Raw genomic sequence first — 20,713 nt, 5'->3', positions numbered from 1 at the left:
CCAGTTTACCCAATCTCTCCTCATAGCTAAGACCATCCATACCAGGCAACATCCTGGTAAACCTTCTCTGCACTCTGTCTAATGCCTCCACGTCCTTCTGGTAGTGCAGCGACCAGAACTGGATGCAGTACTCCAAATGTGGCCTAACCAGCATTCTATACAGCTGCATCATCAGACTCCAGCTTTTATACTCTATACCCCGTCCGATAAAGGCAAGCATACCATATGCCTTCTTCACCACCTTCTCCACCTGTGTTGCCACCTTCAAGGATTTGTGGACTTGCACACCTAGGTCCCTCTGTGTTTCTATACTCTTGATGACTCTGCCATTTATTGTATAACTCCTCCCTACATTATTTCTTCCAAAATGCATCACTTCGCATTTATGTGCAATTTTGGTCCCCTTGTTTGCAAAGGATATATTGGCCTTGGAGGGAGTACAGAGAAGGTTCACCAGGATGATACCGGAGATGAGGGGGTAGCTTATGAGGAGAGATTGAGTAGATTGGGCCTGTACTTGTTGGAGTTTAGAAGGCTGAGGGGAGATTTTATAGAGACACATAAGATAATGAAGGGGCTCGACAGGATAGAGGCAGAGAGATTCTTTCCACTTCAAAAGAAAACAAGAACTAGAGGACACAGCCTCAAAATAAGGGGGAGTCTGTTTAGAACAGAGTTGAGGAGGAACTTCTTCTCTCAGAGGGTAGTGAATCTCTGGAATTCTCTGCCCATTGAAGCAGTGGAGGCTACCTCATTAAATATGTTTAAGTCACAGGTAGATAGATTTCTGATCAATAAGGGAATTAAGGGTTATGGGGAGCGGGCGGGTAAGTGGAACTAAACCACTATCAGATCAGCCATGATCTTATTGAATGGCGGGGCAGGCTCGAGGGGCTAGATGGCCTACTCCTGCTCCTATTTCTTATGTTCTTATGTACTTATATTATACAGTCATATTAATACTGGGATATTATATAGTGATATGAGTACTGGGATAGTGTACAGTGATATTAATACTGGGACTGTGTACAGGGATATTAATACTGGGATTTTATAGAGTGTTATTAATACTGGGATAGTGTACAGTGATATTAATACTGGGATATTATATAGTGATATTAATACTCTGATAGTGTACAGTGATATTAATACTGGGATATTATTCAGAGATATTAATACTGGGATAGTATACAGCGATATTAATACTGGGATGTTATACAGTGATATTAATACTGGCATAGTGTACAGCGATACTAATACTGGGATATTATACAGTGGCATTAATACTGGGATAGGGTGCAGGGATATTAATACTGGGATAGTATACAGAGATATTAATACTGCAATAGTATACAGAGATATGAATACTGGCATCTTACACAGTGATATTAATACTGGGATAGTGTACAGTGATATTAATACGGGGATAGTACACAGTGATATTAATACTGGGATAGTGTACAGTGATATTAATACGGGGATAGTACACAGTGATATTAATACTGGGATAGTGTACAGAAATATTAATACTGGGCTTTAAACAGTGATATTAATACTGGGATGTTATACAGTGATATTAATACTGGGATAGTGTACAGTGATATTAATACTGGGATATTTCACAGCGATATTAATACTGGGATATTATACAGTGATATTAATACTGGGGTAGTTTACAGTGACATTTATACTGCAATAGTGTACAGTGATATTAATACTGGGATATTATACAGCGATATTAATGCTGGGAATGTTTACAGTGATGTTAATACTGGGATATTGTACAGTGATATTAATACTGGGATGGTGTACAGTGATATTAATACTGGGATATTATAAATTGATATTAATACTGGGATAGTGTACAGGGATATTAATAATGGGATAATGTACAGTGATATTAATACTGGGATAGTGTGCAGGGATATTAATACTGGGATAGTCTCCAGTGATATTAATACTGGGATAGTGTGCAGATATATTAATATTGGGATATTATACAGTGATATTAATACTGGGACAGTGTATAGTGATATTAATACTGGGATAATGTACAGGGATATTAATACTGGGATAGTGTCCAGTGATATTAATACTGGGATAGTGTACAGTGATATTAATACTGGGATAGTGTACAGTGGTATTAATACTGGGATATTACACAGTGATATTAATACTGGGATGTTATACAGTGATACTAATACTGGGATAGTGTATAGTGATATTAATACTGGGATATTATACAGTCATATTAATACTGGGATATTATATGCTGATACGAGTTTTGGGATATTGTACAGTGATATTAATACTGCAATTGTGTACAGGTATATTAATACTGGGATATTATACAGTGATATTAATACTCTGATAGTATACAGTGATATTAATACCGGGTTAGTGCACAGTGATTTTAATACTGGCATAGTGTACAGCGCTATTAATAGTGGGATATTATACAGTGGCATTAATACTGGAATAGTGTACAGTGATATTAATACTGGGATAGTACACAGTGATACTAATACTGGGATAGTGTACAGGGATATTAATACTGGGCTCTTAAGCAGTGATATTAATACTGGGATGTTATACAGTGATATTAATACAGCGATAGTGTACAGTGGTATTAATACTGGGATATTTTACAGTGATATTAATACTGGGGTAGTTTACAGTGATATTTATACTGCGATAGTGTACAGTGATATTAATACTGGGATAGTGCACAGTGATATTAATACTGGGATAGTGTACAGTGCTACTCATACTGGAATAGTATACAGGGATATTAATAATTGGATAATGTACAGTTATATTAATACTGGGATACTGTGCGGGAATATTAATACTGGGATACTGTGCAGTGATATTAATACTGGGATAGTGTGCAGAGATATTAATACTGGGATATTATACAGTGATGTTAATACTGGGACAGTGCATAGTGAAATTAATACTGGGATAATGTACAGGGATATTAATACTGGGATAGTGTACAGAGATATTAATACTGGGATAGTGTATAGTGGTATTAATACTGGGATATTACACAGTGATATTAATACTGGGATGGTGTACAGTGATATTAATACTGGGATAGTGTACAGTGATATTAATTCTGGGATTGTGTACAGGGATTTTAATACTGGGATATTATACAGTGATATTAATACTGGGATATTGTACAGTGATATTAATACTGGGATATTATATAGTGATATTAATACTCTGATAGTGTACAGTGATATTAATGCTGGGGTATTATACAGAGATATTAATACTGGGATAGTGTACAGTGATATTAATACTGGGTTAGTGTACAGTGATATTAATACTGGGACATTATACAGTGATATTAATACTCTGATAGTGTACAGTGGTATTAATACTGGGATATTATACAGAGATATTAATACTGGGATAGTGTACAGTGATATTAATGCTGGTTTAGGGTATAGTGATATTAATACTGGGATGGTGTACAGTGATAATAATTCTTGGATTGTGTGCAGGGATATTAATACTGGGATAGTGTACAGGGATATGAATAATGGGATAATGTACAGTGATATTAATACTGGGATAGTGTACAGTGATATTAATACTGGGATATTTTACAGTGATCTCAATCCTGGGATATAATAGTGATATTAATACTGGGTAGTTTACAGTGATATTAATACTGGGATAGTGTACAGTGATATTAATACTGGGATAGTATACAGGGATATTAATAATGGGATAATGTACAGTTATATTAATACTGGGATACTGTGCAGGGATATTAATACTGGGATAGTGTGCAGAGATATTAATACTGGGATATTATACAGTGATATTAATACTGGGACAACGTATAGTGATATTAATACTGGGATAATGTACAGGGATATTAATACTGGGAAAGTGTACAGAGATATTAATACTAGGATAGCGTACAGTGATATTCATACTGGGATAATGTAGTGATATTAATACTGGGGTGTTATACAGTGATATTAATTCTGGGATATTGTACAGGGACATTAATTCTGGGATATTTTACAGCGATATTAATACTGGGGTGTTATCCTTTGGGAAGTTTATGGTAGATCTGAAGGCCTGCTATGTTGCATTAACATTGGGGGAGGCTGAAAGCTTTGCTGAATGTGGAGTTCGGTTAAAGGAGCCGATGGTATGGACAGTGCGCGCTCCCGCAGCCTCCGTGCGCGCCCCCGGGTCCAGCCAGGACGGAAGCGGCAGAAAGAGAAACTAACGGGTCACCTCGAACTGGGAGGACAGAGAATGATGGAGTGATAGAGGTAGAGAGATTGATAGAGGTAGAGAGATAGGGTGAGAGATGGAGAGAGGGAAAGGGCAGAATGATTGAGAGAGAGAGAAAGCAGGGAGGGTGGGACAGGGATAGGGACTGAGAGAGGCTGCAACATGGAGATATAAATAGAGAGAAAGATAGAGTGAGTGTGAGAACGCAAAGCGGATAACTGCAGCCGGAGGAACCAGAGGGACAGAGAGAGGGATAGAGAGAGAGAGAGACAGAGAGAGGGAGAGGGACAGAGAGAGGGGGACAGAGAGAGAGACAGAGAGAGATCCAGGTGGACAGGGGGTCCTAGTTTGGGGGCCGGTGTTTAGGGTTGAAGGTTTGTTTAGTGGAGGGTTTGGGTCTTGGGGCGTTTAGTGTTGAGGTTTTTTAGGGTCCGGGTTTAGTGTTCAGGGTGGGGTTTTGGGGGGGTTTAGTGTTCAGGGTGGGGTGGGGTTTTGGGGGGTTTAGTGTTCAGGGTGGGGTGGGGTTTTGGGGGGTTTAGTGTTCAGGGTTAGCGTGGGGATGGATCCCAGGCGCCAGTGCGCTCTCTGGCTGATCAGTTGTGGGGTTTAGTGTTTTTGGGGTTTAGTGTTTTTGGGGTTTGGGGGGTGAGTGTTTAGGGTGAGGGGTTCGGGGTTAGTGTGGGGGTTTGGGGGGTTAGTGTTTAGGGTTTTGGGGTGAGGGGTTAGCGTGGGGGTTTGGGGGGTGAATGTTTAGGGTGAGGGGTTAGTGTGGGGGTTTGGGGGGTTAGTGTTTAGGGTTTTGGGGTGAGGGGTTAGTGTGGGGGTTTGGGGGGTTAGTGTTTAGGGTTCGGGGTTAGTGTGGGGGTTTGGGGGTGAGTGTTTAGGGTGAGGGGTTAGTGTGGGGGTTTGGGGGTGAGTGTTTAGGGTTCGGGGTTAGTGTGGGGGTTTGGGGGTGAGTGTTTAGGGTTCGGGGTTAGTGTGGGGGTTTGGGGGTGAGTGTTTAGGGTGAGGGGTTCGTGTGGGGGTTTGGAGGGTGAGGGGTTAGTGTGGGGGTTTGGGGGGTGAGGGGTTAGTGTGGGGGTTTGGGGGGTGAGGGGTTAGTGTGGGGGTTTGGGGGGTGAGGGGTGAGGGGTTAGTGTGGGGGGTCAGGGTGGGGATGGAACCCTGGCGCCAGTGCGCTCTCTGGCTGATCAGTTGCGGGGTTTTGCCCCGGGACCACAGGGTGAGCTGGCCCGGGGCGCAGCTCTTCGAGCTGGCTCAGTCTCTCCGGGATGGGGTGCTGCTGTGCCGGTTACTGAACACCCTCCAGCCCCGCTCCCTGAGCCTCAAGGACATCCACCAGCGGCCGCACATGTCCCAGGTAAGGAGCACCGGGATAGACTGGGATTAAACCGGGATAGACTGGCCCAAGCCGGACAAATCCCGGGAGCTGAGCGGGGCCCCGAGTGCTGTGGTGAAGCCTCACCAGGTTGAAGAGCTGCCTGTGTCCGGATTGGGAGGGGGGAATTCCCCAAATCCCTGCCGGATTTGCGGGGGGGGGGGGGGGGCAGGTCACTGGGAACTAAAGGGAAATGTTGTTGTGAATATCTGTCAATCCGTGTTTGTAAAGAATGTGAGTGAGGCAGAGGAGGATTAAACACTCCAAACTCACTTTAAAATCTCCATCCTGGGGAGGGCTGAATGCTGCCAAGTTAATATGAAAGCAAAATGCTGCAGATGCTGGGGCTCTGACCAAGGGTCACCCAGACTCGAAACCCTGACTCGATTCTCTCTGCACAGATCAGAGCTGCTGAGATGCTGCCGTGTGTAACACTGACACCAGAATGCTGCAAATACCCAGCCTGTCAGGCAGTGTCTGAGACAGAGCATCAGCCAGAATCCTCTCCCCAAGCAACAGCACAGGAACAGGCCCTTCGGCCCGCCAAGCCTGCGCTGATATGTGGCTTCTATCCCTCTGTTCGCCTCCCATTCATGTGCCTATCACGATACACCTTAAATGTTGCTAATGTTCCTGCTTCCACCACCTCCTCCGGCAGCACGTTCCAGGCACCCACCACTCTCTGTGTGGAAAACTTCCCCCGCACATCTCCCTTAAACTTTCCCCCTCTCACCTTGTACCTGTGTCCCTTGTAATTGACTATTCCATCCTGGGAAGAAGCCTCTGACTATCCACCCTGTCTGTGCCTCTCATCATTTTGTAACCTCTATCAGGTCTCCCCTCAGCCTCCGTCTTTCCAGTGAAAACAATCCCAGTTTATTCGACCCCTCCTTATAGCCAATGAGATCAGGCGCTAATGCAGACACTGATCCCTCACATAACAGCTGCTGTGAGCCCCACACCAGATTGCTGAAGCCACTGTTCTAATCGGAACGCTGGTGGCGCCAGGAGACCCTCAGGAGGACAGTGTTAGGGATATCCTCAGAGCATTCCTGAACAGCTCAAACATACCAACAGAATATGTGGGAAACACTCAGCAATCCGGCAGCATCTGCTGGGAGAGAACTGTGTTAATGTTTCAAAGTGAGTTCCAATGAAGAGTCATTCTGAATGTGAGCCATTAACTCTATTTCACTCCCTGCAGATGCAGTCCAGCTGCATCTGTTCCTCATTTCCTGTTTTTATTGGATAGAAAGCTGGTTAGCAAATAGGACAGTAAGAAGTCTCACAACACCAGGTTAAAGTCCAACAGGTTTATTTGGTAGCAAATACCATAAGCTTTCGGAGCAGAGCTCCTTTGTCAGATGGAGTGGATATCTGTTCTCAAACAGGGCACAGACACAGAAATCAAATTACAGAATACTGATTAGAATGCAAATCTCTACAGCCAGCCAGGTCTTAAATGTACAGACAATGTGGGTGGAGGGAGCATTCAACACAGGTTAAAGAGATGTGTATTGTCTCCAGACAGTACAGCTTGTGAAATTCTGCAAGATCAGGAGGCAAGCTGTGGGAGTTACTGATAATGTGACATAAATCCAACATCCCGGTTTAGGCCGTCCTCATGTGTGCGGAACTTGGCTATCAGTTTCTGCTCAGCGACTCTGCGCTGTCGTGTGTCGTGAAGGCCGCCTTCAGGTTCAGGATCTTCAGGTAAGCGTTCTCCAAGGCGGCCTTCACGACACACGACAGCGCAGAGTCGTTGAGCAGAAACTGATAGCCAAGTTCCGCACACATGAGGATGGCCTAAACCGGGATGTTGGATTTATGTCACATTATCAGTAACCCCCACAGCTTGCCTCCTGACCTTGCAGAATTTCACAAGCTGTTCTGTCTGGAGACAATACACATCTCTTTAACCTGTGTTGAATGCTCCCTCCACCCACATTGTCTGTACATTTAAGACCTGGCTGGCTGTAGAGATTTGCATTCTAATTAGTATTCTGTAATTTGATTTCTGTGTCTGTGCACTGTTGGAGAACAGATATCCACTCCATCTGACGAAGGAGCTGTGCTCTGAAAGCTTATGGTATTTGCTACCAAATAAACCTGTTGGACTTTAACCTGGTGTTGTGAGACTTCTTACTGTGCTTACCCCGGTCCAACGCCGGCATCTCCACATCATAGCAAAGAGTTAGCATAAATGGGTCTTTTTCTGATTGGCAGTCAGTGACTAGTGGGGTTCCGCAGGGATCTGTGCTCGGACCCCAACTGTTCACATTATATATTAATGATTTGAAAGAGGGAACTGAATGTATTATCTCCAAATTTCCTAACCCTAACCCTCTCCACGCCCGCCCCACCGGCCCTCCCAGGGGATGATCGGTCACACCCACTCCCCTCCCAACCGCACCCCCCCTCAGACCAGAGGATAGAACATAGAACATAGAACAGTACAGCACAGAACAGGCCCTTCGGCCCACGATGTTGTGCCGAGCTTTATCTGAAACCAAGATCAAGCTATCCCACTCCCTATCACCAGGCAGCGGGCGATCGAGGGGGCCGTCCATCCTGACTGTCTTCCCCTCTACCGCGGCTACGTTCGCGGCCAGGTGTCCCTGGAGAGGGAGCATGCGGTGTCCACGGGCGAGGTTGACGCTTACTGCGCCCGCTGGGCACCGCAGGGGTTGGGGTGCATTATTGACCCTAATAATCACATTTTAATTTGATGTTTTTAAGTTTCCTTTGTATTTTGATTTCTGTTCGGGCTGTTCCCCCTCCTTTTTGGGGAGCTGCCCCTTTTACTTTGTCCTGATTTAATCTGAGTTTGTTTACTTGGTTTGGTTTGACCTAAAAAGAGGTCCTGGTTATGGAGTTGGGGTGGAAACTAAAGGCCAGGACTGACAGAGTGGTTATCTCTGGACTCTTGCCTGTACCACGGGATAGTTTAGAGAGGAATAGGGAGAGGGAAGGTTTGAATTCATGGCTGAGGGGATGGTGCAGGAGGGAGGGGTTCAGGTACTTAAGCAATTGGGGCTCGTACTGGGGAAGGTGTGACCTCTATGAGAAGGATGGTCTACACCTTAATCAGAAGGGGACCAATATCCTGGGGGGTAAATTTGCTAAGGCCATGCAGGGAGGTTTAAACTGATTCGGGGGGGGGGAGGGATCCTGAGTAGTGGGGCTGAAAGTGAGGGATGCATGGATGGGGACTGCAATGCACGGCATTGCAGAGGTGGGGTGGAGCAGGGTTTGAAATGTGTATACTTCAATGCCAGGAGTATTCGCAATAAAGTGGGTGAACTTGCAGCGTGGATCAGTACCTGGGACTTCGATGTTGTGGCTATTTCAGAGACATGGATAGAGCAGGGGCAGGAATGGATGCTGCAGGTCCCGGGGTTCAAATGTTTTAGTCGAAGTAGGGAAGGAGGTAGAAGAGGGGGAGGGGTAGCATTATTGGTCAGAGATTGTATCACAGTGTCAGAGAGGAGGTTTGATGAGGACTTATCTGTTGAGGTAGTATGGGCGGAGATTAGAAATAGGAGAGGAGAGGTCACCCTGTTGGGAGTCTTTTATAGACCTCCTAAAAGTTCTAGAGAGGTTGAGGAAAGGATTGCGGAGTCAATCCTGCTTAGGAGTGATAGTAATAGGGCAATTGTTATGGGGGATTTTAACTTGACTAATATTGACTGGAATTGTTATAGCTCTAGCTCGTTAGAGGGGTCAGTTTTTGTTCAAAGCTTGCAGGAAGGTTTTTTGACTCAGTATGTAGACAGGCCAACTAGAGGTGAGGCTATATTGGATCTGGTGCTGGGAAATGAGCCAGACCAGGTGCTAGACTTGGAAGTTGGTGTGCATTTTGGTGATAGTGACCACAATTCGGTTACGTTCACCTTAGTGATGGAAAGGGATAGGCATGAACCTCGGGCCAGTGGTTTTAGCTGGGGGAAGGGTAATTATGAGGCTATTAGGAGAGAATTAGGAAACATAGGTTGGACTAGGAGATTACAGGGACTGGGAACGTCCGACATGTGGAGTTTTTTCAAGGAGCAGCTACTGCGAGTCTGTGATAGGTATGTCCCTGTCAGGCAAGGAGGAATTGGTAGGGCTAGGGAACCGTGGTGCACCAAAAAAGTTTCTTTGTTGGTTAAAAAGAAAAAGGAGGCTTATGTTCGGATGAGACGTGAGCACTCGGGTAGTGCACTAGAAAGCTTTAGATTGGCTAAGAGGGAGTTGAAGAGCGAGCTTAGAAGGGCTAAAAGGGGACATGAGAAGACTTTGGCGGATAGGGTTAAAGAGAATCCTAAGGCGTTCTATAGGTATGTCAAGAACAGAAGGTTGGTTAGGGCAAGTTTAGGGCCAGTTATAGATGGCAGAGGGAAGTTATGTGTGGAACCGGAGGAGATTGGTGAAGCATTGAACCAATATTTCTCTTCGGTGTTCACGCAAGGGGACATGAATATAGCTGAGGAGGACACTGGGTTGCAAGGGAGTAGAATAGACAGTATTACAGTTGATAAGGAGGATGTGCAGGATATTCTGGAGGGTCTGAAAATAGATAAATCCCCTGGTCCGGATGGGATTTATCCAAGGATTCTCTGGGAGGCAAGAGAAGTGATTGCAGAGCCTCTGGCTCTGATCTTCAGGTCGTCGTTGGCCTCTGGTATAGTACCAGAAGATTGGAGGTTAGCGAATGTTGTCCCATTGTTTAAGAAGGGGAACAGAGACTTCCCCGGGAATTATAGACCGGTGAGTCTCACTTCTGTTGTCGGCAAGATGTTGGAAAAAATTATAAGGGATAGGATTTATAGTTATTTGGAGAGTAATGAATTGATAGGTGATAGTCAGCATGGTTTTGTGGCAGGTAGGTCGTGCCTTACTAACCTTATTGAGTTTTTTGAGAAAGTGACCAAGGAGGTGGATGGGGGCAAGGCAGTGGACGTGGTATATATGGATTTTAGTAAGGCGTTTGATAAGGTTCACCATGGTAGGCTTCTGCAGAAAATGCAGATGTATGGGATTGGGGGTGATCTAGGAAATTGGATCAGGAATTGGCTAGCGGATAGGAAACAGAGGGTGGTGGTTGATAGTAAATATTCATCATGGAGTGCGGTTACAAGTGGTGTACCTCAGGGATCTGTTTTGGGGCCACTGCTGTTTGTAATATTTATTAATGATCTGGATGAGGGTATAGTTGGGTGGATTAGCAAATTTGCTGATGACACCAAAGTCGGTGGTGTGGTAGACAGTGAGGAAGGGTGTCGTAGTTTGCAGGAAGACTTAGACAGGTTGCAAAGTTGGGCCGAGAGGTGGCGGATGGAGTTTAATGCGGAGAAGTGTGAGGTAATTCACTTTGGTAGGAATAACAGATGTGTTGAGTATAGGGCTAACGGGAGGACTTTGAATAGTGTGGAGGAGCAGAGGGATCTAGGTGTATGTGTGCATAGATCCCTGAAAGTTGGGAATCAAGTAGATAAGGTTGTTAAGAAGGCATATGGTGTCTTGGCGTTTATTGGTAGGGGGATTGAATTTAGGAGTCGTAGCGTTATGTTGCAACTGTACACAACTCTGGTGCGGCCGCACTTGGAGTACTGTGTGCAGTTCTGGTCCCCACATTACAGGAAGGATGTGGAGGCTTTGGAGAGGGTGCAGAGGAGGTTTACCAGGATGTTGCCTGGTATGGAGGGGAGATCCTATGAGGAGAGGCTGAGGGATTTGGGATTGTTTTCGCTGGAAAGGCGGCGGCTAAGAGGGGATCTTATTGAAACATATAAGATGATTAGAGGTTTAGATAGGGTGGATAGTGATAGCCTTTTTCCTCTGATGGAGAAATCCAGCACGAGGGGGCATGGCTTTAAATTGAGGGGGGGAAGTTATAGAACCGATGTCAGGGGTAGGTTCTTTACCCAGAGGGTGGTGAGGGATTGGAATGCCCTGCCAGCATCAGTAGTAAATGCGCCTAGTTTGGGGGCGTTTAAGAGATCCGTAGATAGGTTCATGGACGAAAAGAAATTGGTTTAGGTTGGAGGGTCACAGTTTTTTTTTTAACTGGTCGGTGCAACATCGTGGGCCGAAGGGCCTGTTCTGCGCTGTAATGTTCTATGTTCTATGTTCTATGTTCTATGGTGTGCTCCATGTGCCTATCCAATAACCGCTTAAATGTTTCTAAAGTGTCTGACTCCACTATCACTGCAGGCAGTCCATTCCACACCCCAACCACTCTCTGCGTAAAGAACCTACCTCTGATATCCTTCCTATATCTCCCACCACGAACCCTATAGTTATGCCCCCTTGTAATAGCTCCATCCACCCGAGGAAATAGTCTTTGAACGTTCACTCTATCTATCCCCTTCATCATTTTATACACCTCTATTAAGTCTCCCCTCAGCCTCCTCCGCTCCAAAGAGAATAGCCCTAGCTCCCTCAACCTTTCCTCATATGACCTACCCTCCAAACCAGGCAGCATCCTGGTAAATCTCCTCTGCACTCTTTCCAGCGCTTCCACATCCTTCTTATAGTGAGGTGACCAGAACTGCACACAATATTCCAAATGTGGTCTCACCAAGGTCCTGTACAGTTGCAGCATAACCCCACAGATCTTAAACTCCAACCCCCTGTTAATAAAAGCTAACACACTATAGGCCTTCTTCACAGCTCTATCCACTTGACTGGCAACCTTTAGAGATTTGTGGATATGGACCCCAAGATCTCTCTGTTCCTCCACAGTCTTCAGAACCCTACCTTTGACCCTGTAAACCACATTTAAATTAGTCCTACCAAAATGAATCACCTCACATTTATCAGGGTTAAACTCCATTTGCCATTTTTCAGCCCAGCTTTGCATCCTATCTATGTCTCTTTGCAGCCTACGACAGCCCTCCACCTCATCCACTACTCCACCAATCTTAACATAGAACATAGAACATTACAGCACAGAACAGGCCCTTCGGCCCACGATGTTGTGCCGACCTTCATCTGAAACCAAGATCAAGCTATCCCACTCCCTACCATCCTGGTGTGCTCCATGTGCCTATCCAATAACCGCTTAAATGTTCCTAAAGTGTCTGACTCCACTATCACTGCAGGCAGTCCATTCCACACCCCAACCACTCTCTGCGTGAAGAACCTACCTCTGATATCCGTCCTGTATCTCCCACCACGAACCCTATAGTTATGCCCCCTTGTAATAGCTCCATCCACCCGAGGAAATAGTCTTTGAACGTTCACTCGATCTATCCCCTTCATCATTTTATAAACCTCTATTAAGTCTCCCCTCAATCTCCTCTGCTCCAGAGAGAACAGCCCCAGCTCCCTCAACCTTTCCTCATAAGACCGACACTCCAAACCAGGCAGCATCCTGGTAAATCTCCTCTGCACTCTTTCCAGCGCTTCCACATCCTTCTTATAGTGAGGTGACCAGAACTGCACGCAATATTCCAAATGCGGTCTCACCAAGATCCTGTACAGTTGCAGCATAACCCCACGGCTCTTAAACTCCAACCCCCTGTTAATAAAAGCTAACACACTATATGCCTTCTTCACAGCTCTATCCACTTGAGTGGCAACCTTTAGAGATCTGTGGATATGGACCCCAAGATCTCTCTGTTCCTCCACAGTCTTCAGAACCCTACCTTTGACCCTGTAATCCACATTTAAATTAGTCCTACCAAAATGAATCACCTCACATTTATCAGGGTTAAACTCCATTTGCCATTTTTCAGCCCAGCTTTGCATCCTATCTATGTCTCTTTGCAGCCTACAACAGCCCTCCACCTCATCCACTACTCCACCAATCTTGGTGTCATCAGCAAATTTACTGATCCACCCTTCAGCCCCCTCCTCTAAGTCATTAATAAAAATCACAAAGAGCAGAGGACCAAGCACCGATCCCTGCGGCACTCCGCTAGCAACCTGCCTCCAGTCCGAAAATTTTCCATCCACCACCACCCTCTGTCTTCGATCAGACAGCCAGTTACCTATCCAATCGGCCAACTTTCCCTCTATCCCACACCTCCTTACTTTCATCATAAGCCGACCATGGGGGACCTTATCAAACGCCTTACTAAAATCCATGTATATGACATCAACCGCCCTACCTTCATCAACACACCTAGTTACCTCCTCAAAAAATTCTATCAAATTTGTGAGGCACGATTTGCCCTTCACAAATCCGTGCTGACTATCCCGGATTAATCCGCATCTTTCTAAATGGTCGTAAATCCCATCCCTAAGGACCTTTTCCATCAATTTACCAACCACCGAAGTCAGACTAACCGGTCTATAATTACCAGGGTCATTTCTATTCCCTTTCTTAAACAGAGGAACAACATTTGCCACTCTCCAGTCCTCTGGCACCATCCCCGTGGACAGCGAGGACCCAAAGATCAAAGCCAAAGGCTCTGCAATCTCATCCCTCGCCTCCCAAAGAATCCTAGGATACATTTCATCAGGCCCAGGGGACTTATCGACCTTCAGTTTATTCAAAACTGCCAATACATCCTCCCTCCGAACATGAACGTCAGAGAGCCGCTCTCTCTGCTTTCTGTTTTTCTTTTCGTGCCGGGGCGCGCTGTCAGATTTTTTTCGATCGGCGCATGCGCAGTTCAGAGCTCCGATTGGTCTACCAGCGCTAAGCCCCGCCCACAGCGCAAATCAGGCCGGAGCCGGCAAAACGCTTATGGGCGCACTGGAAAGAGGATTCCAGGCGCGGATCTATTTGACGCCCGGATTCGGCACTTAGACTCAAAATGGTAAAATTCCCCCCTCTGTATGAAAAAATTTCCCCTCTGGACACTTTTGTATCTCTCCCCTCACACCTTAAACCCATGCCCTCTAGTTTTAGATTCCCCTACCTTTGGGAAAAGATATTGACTATCTACCTTGTCTGTGCCCCTCATTATTTTATAGACCTCTACAAGGTCACCCCTCAGCCTCCTACGCTCCAGAGAAAAAAGTCCCAGGGCCTGATTTTACCACAACTCCGTGGAAATCGCGGTAAAGTTGGGCGTCGGGCCTATATCACAATCTGCACCCAATTCCGAGCAGATCGCGGCTTTACCGACACCCGATTTGGGCGCGGGTCCGGTGCGCGCCCGAATCGGGCGGCCCGATGATTTAAATGCATTTGCATCATTTAAATCGACTTAATGAACCGCGCACCCAACTCTCCCGCCAAATCCCACTTTACCGTCTTCCGGCCCGATCCGTGTCCGCGCTGTTACCGACCTGCAAAATAAAAGTCTGAAGTCGCCGCTGCAGCCTCTGAAGAGCGGGGTCAGAGACTGCAACGGCTCTCTGACCCAGGTCATCCTCTGGAGGGGGCGGGAGGGGGTGGGAGGAGAAGAGGCGGGTGTGATGTCTCATCCCCTGGGGGGGCTGGGGTGGAGAGGGGGTGTGGTGTCTCCTCCTCTGGTCAGGGGGGGGGGTTCCGCTGCGTGTCTGCGGCCGATCCCTCCTGGCACCATCACTGGGACACTGCCAGCCACAGATTACTCTTCCCTGCAGGTGCGAGAGAGCGGGAGAGATGACTGTGGCTGGTAGTGAACCAGTGATGGTGCCGGGAGGGATCGGCCACAGACAGGCAGCGGAACCCCCCCCGACCAGAGGAGGAGACGCCACACCCCCTCTCCTCCCCCCGCCCCCAGGGGATGATACGTCACACCCCCTCTCCTCCTTCCCCCCAGGAGATGATACGTCACACCCCCTCTCCTCCCCCCCCCCCCCCCCCCCCCCACCCCCAGGGGATGATATGTCACACCCCCTCTCCTCCACCCCGCCCCACCCCCAGGGGATGATACGTCACACCCCCTCTCCTCCACCCCCCCCCCCCCCAGGGGATGATACGTCACACCCCCTCTCCTCCACCGCTCACCCCTCCCCCCACCCCCAGGGGATGATACGTCACACCCCCTCTCCACCCCTCACCCCCCCCACCCCCAGGGGATGATACGTCACACCCCCTCACCTCCCCCCGCCCCCAGGGGATGATACGTCACACCCCCTCACCTCCCCCCGCCCCCAGAGGATGAGACATCACACCCCTTCTCCTTCCTCCCCCCAGGGGATGATACGTCACACCCCCTCACCTCCCCCCGCCCCCAGAGGATGAGACATCACACCCCTTCTCCTTCCTCCCCCCAGGGGATGATACGTCACACACACACACACACACACACACACACACACACACACACCCCCCCCCCCCCCCCCCCCCGGGGATGATCGGTGCAACAGGGAGCAAATGTGCAAGAAACTACTTAGGAAAGAAATCAGGAGGGCTAAAAGAAGACATGAGGTTGCTTTGGCAGACAAAGTGAAGGATAATCCTAAGAGCTTCTACAGGTATATTAAGAGCAAAAGGATAGTAAGGGATAAAATTGGTCCTCTTGAAGATCACCTCGTATTTGTCTAAATTAAACACCATCTGCCATTCGTCAGCCCACTGGTCCAATTGTACCTGCAGGCTTACTTTCATCAGTCGCTGAAAGCAGGCGTGCGCAGGTACAGCAGGCAGTAAAGAAGGCGAATGGTATGTTGGCCTTCATAGCGAGAGGATTTGAGCATAGAGATAGGGATATTTTACTGCAATTGTACAGGGCGTTGGTGAGGCCACACCTGGAGTATTGTTTGCAATTTTGGTGTCCTTATCTGAGGAAGGATGTCCTTGCTATAGGGGGAGGACAGCGAAGGTTTACCAGGCTGATTCCTGGGATGGCAGGTCTGTCATATGAGGAAAGACTAAGTCGGTTAGGATTATATTCACTGGAGTTTAGAAGAGTGAGAGGGGATCTCATCGAAACATATAAAATTCTAACAGGATTAGACAGGGGAGATTCAGAAAGAATGTCCCTGGTGGTGGAGCAGTCCAGAACTAGGGGTCATACTTTGAGGATAAGGGGTAAACCTTTTAGAACCGAAGTGAGGAGAAATTTCTTCACCCAGAGGGTGGTGAATGTGTGGAATTCACTCCCACAGAATGTAGTTGAGGCCAAAACATTTTCTGAATACAAGAGGAAATTAGATATAGCTCTGGGGGCTAAAAGGATCAAGGGATCTGGGGGGACGGAGGGATCAGGATATTGAATTCAATGATCAACCATGATCAAAATGAATGGTGGAGCAGGCTCGAAGGGCCGAATGGCCTCCTCCTGCTTCTAGTTTCTATGTTTCTGTGTATTTCAGATTTCTGTGGGATTTTGCTTTTGACTTATGGAGGTTTCTGGATTGTGATCAATTGTGGGATTGTGGGAAACTCCATTTGGGAAGTCGGTGGACACAATCAGGAACATGCAGGAGTGAAGTGGAGGTGTCAGAGGGAACATTCAAACCTCCCGAAAACTCATCTACCCAACACTATAGTGTACAAGTCTGGTCGCCACACTACCGGAAGGATGTTGATGCATTGGAAAGGATGCAAAAGAGATTTACCAGGATGTTGCCTGGTTTGGAGGATATGGACTATGAAGAAAGGTTGAATAAACTTGGATTGTTTTCATTGGAGCGTCGGAGGATGCGGGGGAACCTGATAGAGGTTTACAAGATTATGACAGCTTGGATAGAGTGGATAGTCAGAGTCTTTTCCCAGGGTCGAAGGGTCAATTACTCAGGGGCAGAGGTTGAGAGTGAGAGGGGCAAAGTTTAAAAGGGATGTAAGGGGCAGGTTTTTCACACAGAGGGTGGTGAATGTCTGGAACACGCTGCCGGAGGAGGTGGTGGAAGCAGATTCTATAACAACGTTCAAGAAGCATCTGGATAGATACATGAATAGGCAGCGAATAGAGGGATATGGACCATGTAGAGGCAAGAAAATATTAGATTAGAGAGGCCTCTGTGTCAGCACAGACTTGGTGGGCCGAAGGGCCTGTTCCTGTGCTGTTTTGTTCTTTGTTCTTCAAACACCCCCAGCCCTGTACGTACAGCATTTACAGACTGCACAGTGCACTGAACAACCGCCCCGATCCATGAGCGACTGCGTAGGTGAGAGAGTGGACAGAGAGTAAGTGAAAGGGTAATTCACAGAACGTGTTGTCTGGCGTGCTCAGAATTCCCATAGTTCTCACTTCTTCTGCAATATTTTGCATTGGTGTGGATCTAACCATGAACGACCATCTTACCCCAAGCAAAATGTGTTTCATAGCGAACTAATTAATGACTCTCTGACAGTGCAGCACTCCCTCAGTACTGACTCTCTGACAGTGCGGCACTCCCTCAGTACTGACCCTCTGACAGTGCAGCACTCCCTCAGTACTGACCCTCTGACAGTGCGTCACTCCCTCAGTACTGACCCTCTGACAGTGCGGCACTCCCTCAGTACTGACCCTCTGACAGTGCAGCACTCCCTCAGTACTGACCCTCTGACTGTGCGTCACTCCCTCAGTACTGACCCTCTGACAGTGCGGCACTCCCTCAGTACTGACTCTCTGACAGTGCGGCACTCCCTCAGCACTGACCCTCTGACAGTGCGGCACTCCCTCAGTCCTGACCCTCTGACAGTGCAGCACTCCCTCAGTACTGACCCTCTGACAGTGCAGCACTCCCTCAGTACCACATTGAAAATGTCAGTGTGGATTTTAAGTGTGTCTCTTTGGAGTGGGATTTGATCCTCCGACATGATGAGATGGGGTAGACCCTCCTGACCTAATGCAGCCTCCCGAGGGAGTGGTGATGGTGAAACCCACGTCCTGTCTCCCTGCGGCAGAAGCATTTGAAGCTGCGCTGAGTCAGTCCTTGCTGCAGGAGTTGGGGAAGTTGAATTGTTTGCTGCTGTTTTAGTCTCTGTGTGTCAGCAGAAACGGAGCAGTTCACCGACCTTTCCCCCGACCTGGAAACAGAAGGGGGAAAAGTGCAGGGGAGGAAAGGTCAACAGCTGAAGTCTCTGGCCAGAGATTCGCAGGATGAAATGCTGGAAAGGATGATGGTGTTCAGCAAATGGGACAATAAAGCACAAAAGATGATGTGATTGTTTATAACAAAAAGGGAGGGTGTGGGGCTCCGGAGATGAAGGAGAAGTGGATCCCGGGTTTGGGAATGTTCCCCATCCCCAGGAATACCTGGAAGCTGAGTTTCTGTGCACCCCTATACTGTCCTCCTGAAGGTGCTGGAGCGTAGGAGGCTGAGGGCTGATCTTACAGAGGTCTATAAAATAATGAGGGGCACAGATCAGCTCGATAGCCAATATCTTTTCCCAAAGGTAGGGGAGTCTGTTAGCTTTAGGATAGTGATGGAAAAGGATGAGTGGTGTCCCAAGGGTAAGGTGTTGGATTGGGGGAAGGCTAACTTTAGTGGGATGAGGCAGAAATTGGCAGCTGTTGATTGGGAGAGGCTGTTTGAGGGTAAATCCACATCTGGCATGTGGGAGTCTTTTAAGGAACAGTTGTTAGGGCTGCAGGATAGGCATGTGCCTGTAAAAAAGGATAGGAAGGGTAGGATTCGAGAAGCGTGGATAACCAGGGAAATTGAGGGATTGGTCATAAAGAAAAGAGAGGCGTACGTTTGGCAGACAGAGTGAAGGAAAATCCAAAGAGCTTCTATAGGTATGTTCGGAGCAAAAGGATAGTGAGGGGTAAAATTGGTCCTCTTGAAGACCAGAGTGGTAGACTGTGTATGGAACCAAAAGAGATGGGGGAAGTACTAAATGGTTTTTTTGCATCCGTATTTACTGAGAAAACGGGCATGGAGTCTACGGAAATAGGGCAAACTGGTAGGGAGGCCATGGAACCTTTACAGATTAAAGGGGAGGAGGTGCTCGCTGTCTTGAGGCAAATCAGAGTGGATAAATCCCCAGGACCGGACAGGGTATTCCCACGGACCTTGAGGGAAGCTAGTGTTGAACTTGCAGGGGCCCTGGCAGACATATTTAAAATGTCAGTGTTCACGGGGGAGGTGCCGGATGATTGGAGGGTGGCTCATGTTGTTCCGTTGTTTAAAAAAGGTTCCAAAAGAAATCCGGGAAATTATCGGCCAGTAAGTTTGACGTCGGTGGTGGGCAAGTTATTGGAAGGTGTGATAAGGGATAGGATCTCCAAATATTTGGATAGACAGGGATTTATTAGGGAGAGTCAACATGGCTTTGTGCGTGGTAGGTCATGTTTGACCAATCTATTAGAGTTTTTTGAGGAGGTTACCAGGAAAGTGGATGAAGGGAAGGCGGTGGATGTTGTCTACCTGGATTTCAGCAAGGCCTTTGACAAGGTCCCTCATGGGAGGTTAGTGAGGAAGGTTCAGTTGCTGGGTATACATGGGGAGGTAGTAAATTGGATAAGACACTGCCTACCTGGTGTTGTTAAACTTCTTTCAATGGAAGAAGCCAGAGAGTGGTTGTGGAGGATTGCTTCTCTGAGGACTGGAGAATGGCGAATGTTGTTCCTCTGTTTAAGAAAGGGAATAGAAATGAGCCTGGTAATTATAGACCGGTTAGTCTTACTTCGGTGGTTGGTAAATTGATGGAAAGGGTCCTTAGGGATGGGATTTACGACCATTTAGAAAGATGCGGATTAATCCGAGATAGTCAGCACGGATTCGTGAAGGGCAAGTCGTGCCTCACAAATTTGATTGAATTTTTTGAGGAGGTAACTAAGTGTGTTGATGAAGGTAGGGCAGTTGATGTCATATACATGGATTTTAGTAAGGCGTTTGATAAGGTCCCCCATGGTCGGCTTATGATGAAAGTAAGGAGGTGTGGGATAGAGGGAAAGTTGGCCGATTGGATAGGTAACTGGCTGTCTGATCGAAGACAGAGGGTGGTGGTGGATGGAAAATTTTCGGACTGGAGGCAGGTTGCTAGCGGAGTGCCGCAGGGATCGGTGCTTGGTCCTCTGCTCTTTGTGATTTTTATTAATGACTTAGAGGAGGGGGCTGAAGGGTGGATCAGTAAATTTGCTGATGACACCAAGATTGGTGGAGTAGTGGATGAGGTGGAGGGCTGTTGTAGGCTGCAAAGAGACATAGATAGGATGCAAAGCTGGGCTGAAAAATGGCAAATGGAGTTTAACCCTGATAAATGTGAGGTGATTCATTTTGGTAGGACAAATTTAAATGTGGATTACAGGGTCAAAGGTAGGGTTCTGAAGA

General features: G+C 47.1%; 1 protein-coding gene across 1 annotated transcript in view; it reads left to right on the top strand.

Annotated features, from left to right (window-relative positions):
- The first annotated feature begins 5,422 nt into the window (after positions 1 to 5,422).
- The window catches only part of vav3a (vav 3 guanine nucleotide exchange factor a), a 232,985-nt gene continuing 217,694 nt past the window's right edge, over positions 5,423 to 20,713 (top strand). The window contains exon 1 of the mRNA XM_078219234.1: positions 5,423 to 5,626. Within this exon, the coding sequence (XP_078075360.1) occupies positions 5,423 to 5,626 (204 nt within the window). The remainder of the gene's footprint in view (positions 5,627 to 20,713) is intronic.

The sequence above is a fragment of the Mustelus asterias genome, chromosome 8 (genome assembly GCF_964213995.1).
Source record: "Mustelus asterias chromosome 8, sMusAst1.hap1.1, whole genome shotgun sequence".
NCBI lineage: Eukaryota > Metazoa > Chordata > Chondrichthyes > Carcharhiniformes > Triakidae > Mustelus > Mustelus asterias.
Note: the sequence above shows the minus strand (reverse complement) of the source record. Positions and strands in the feature narration are given on the sequence as shown.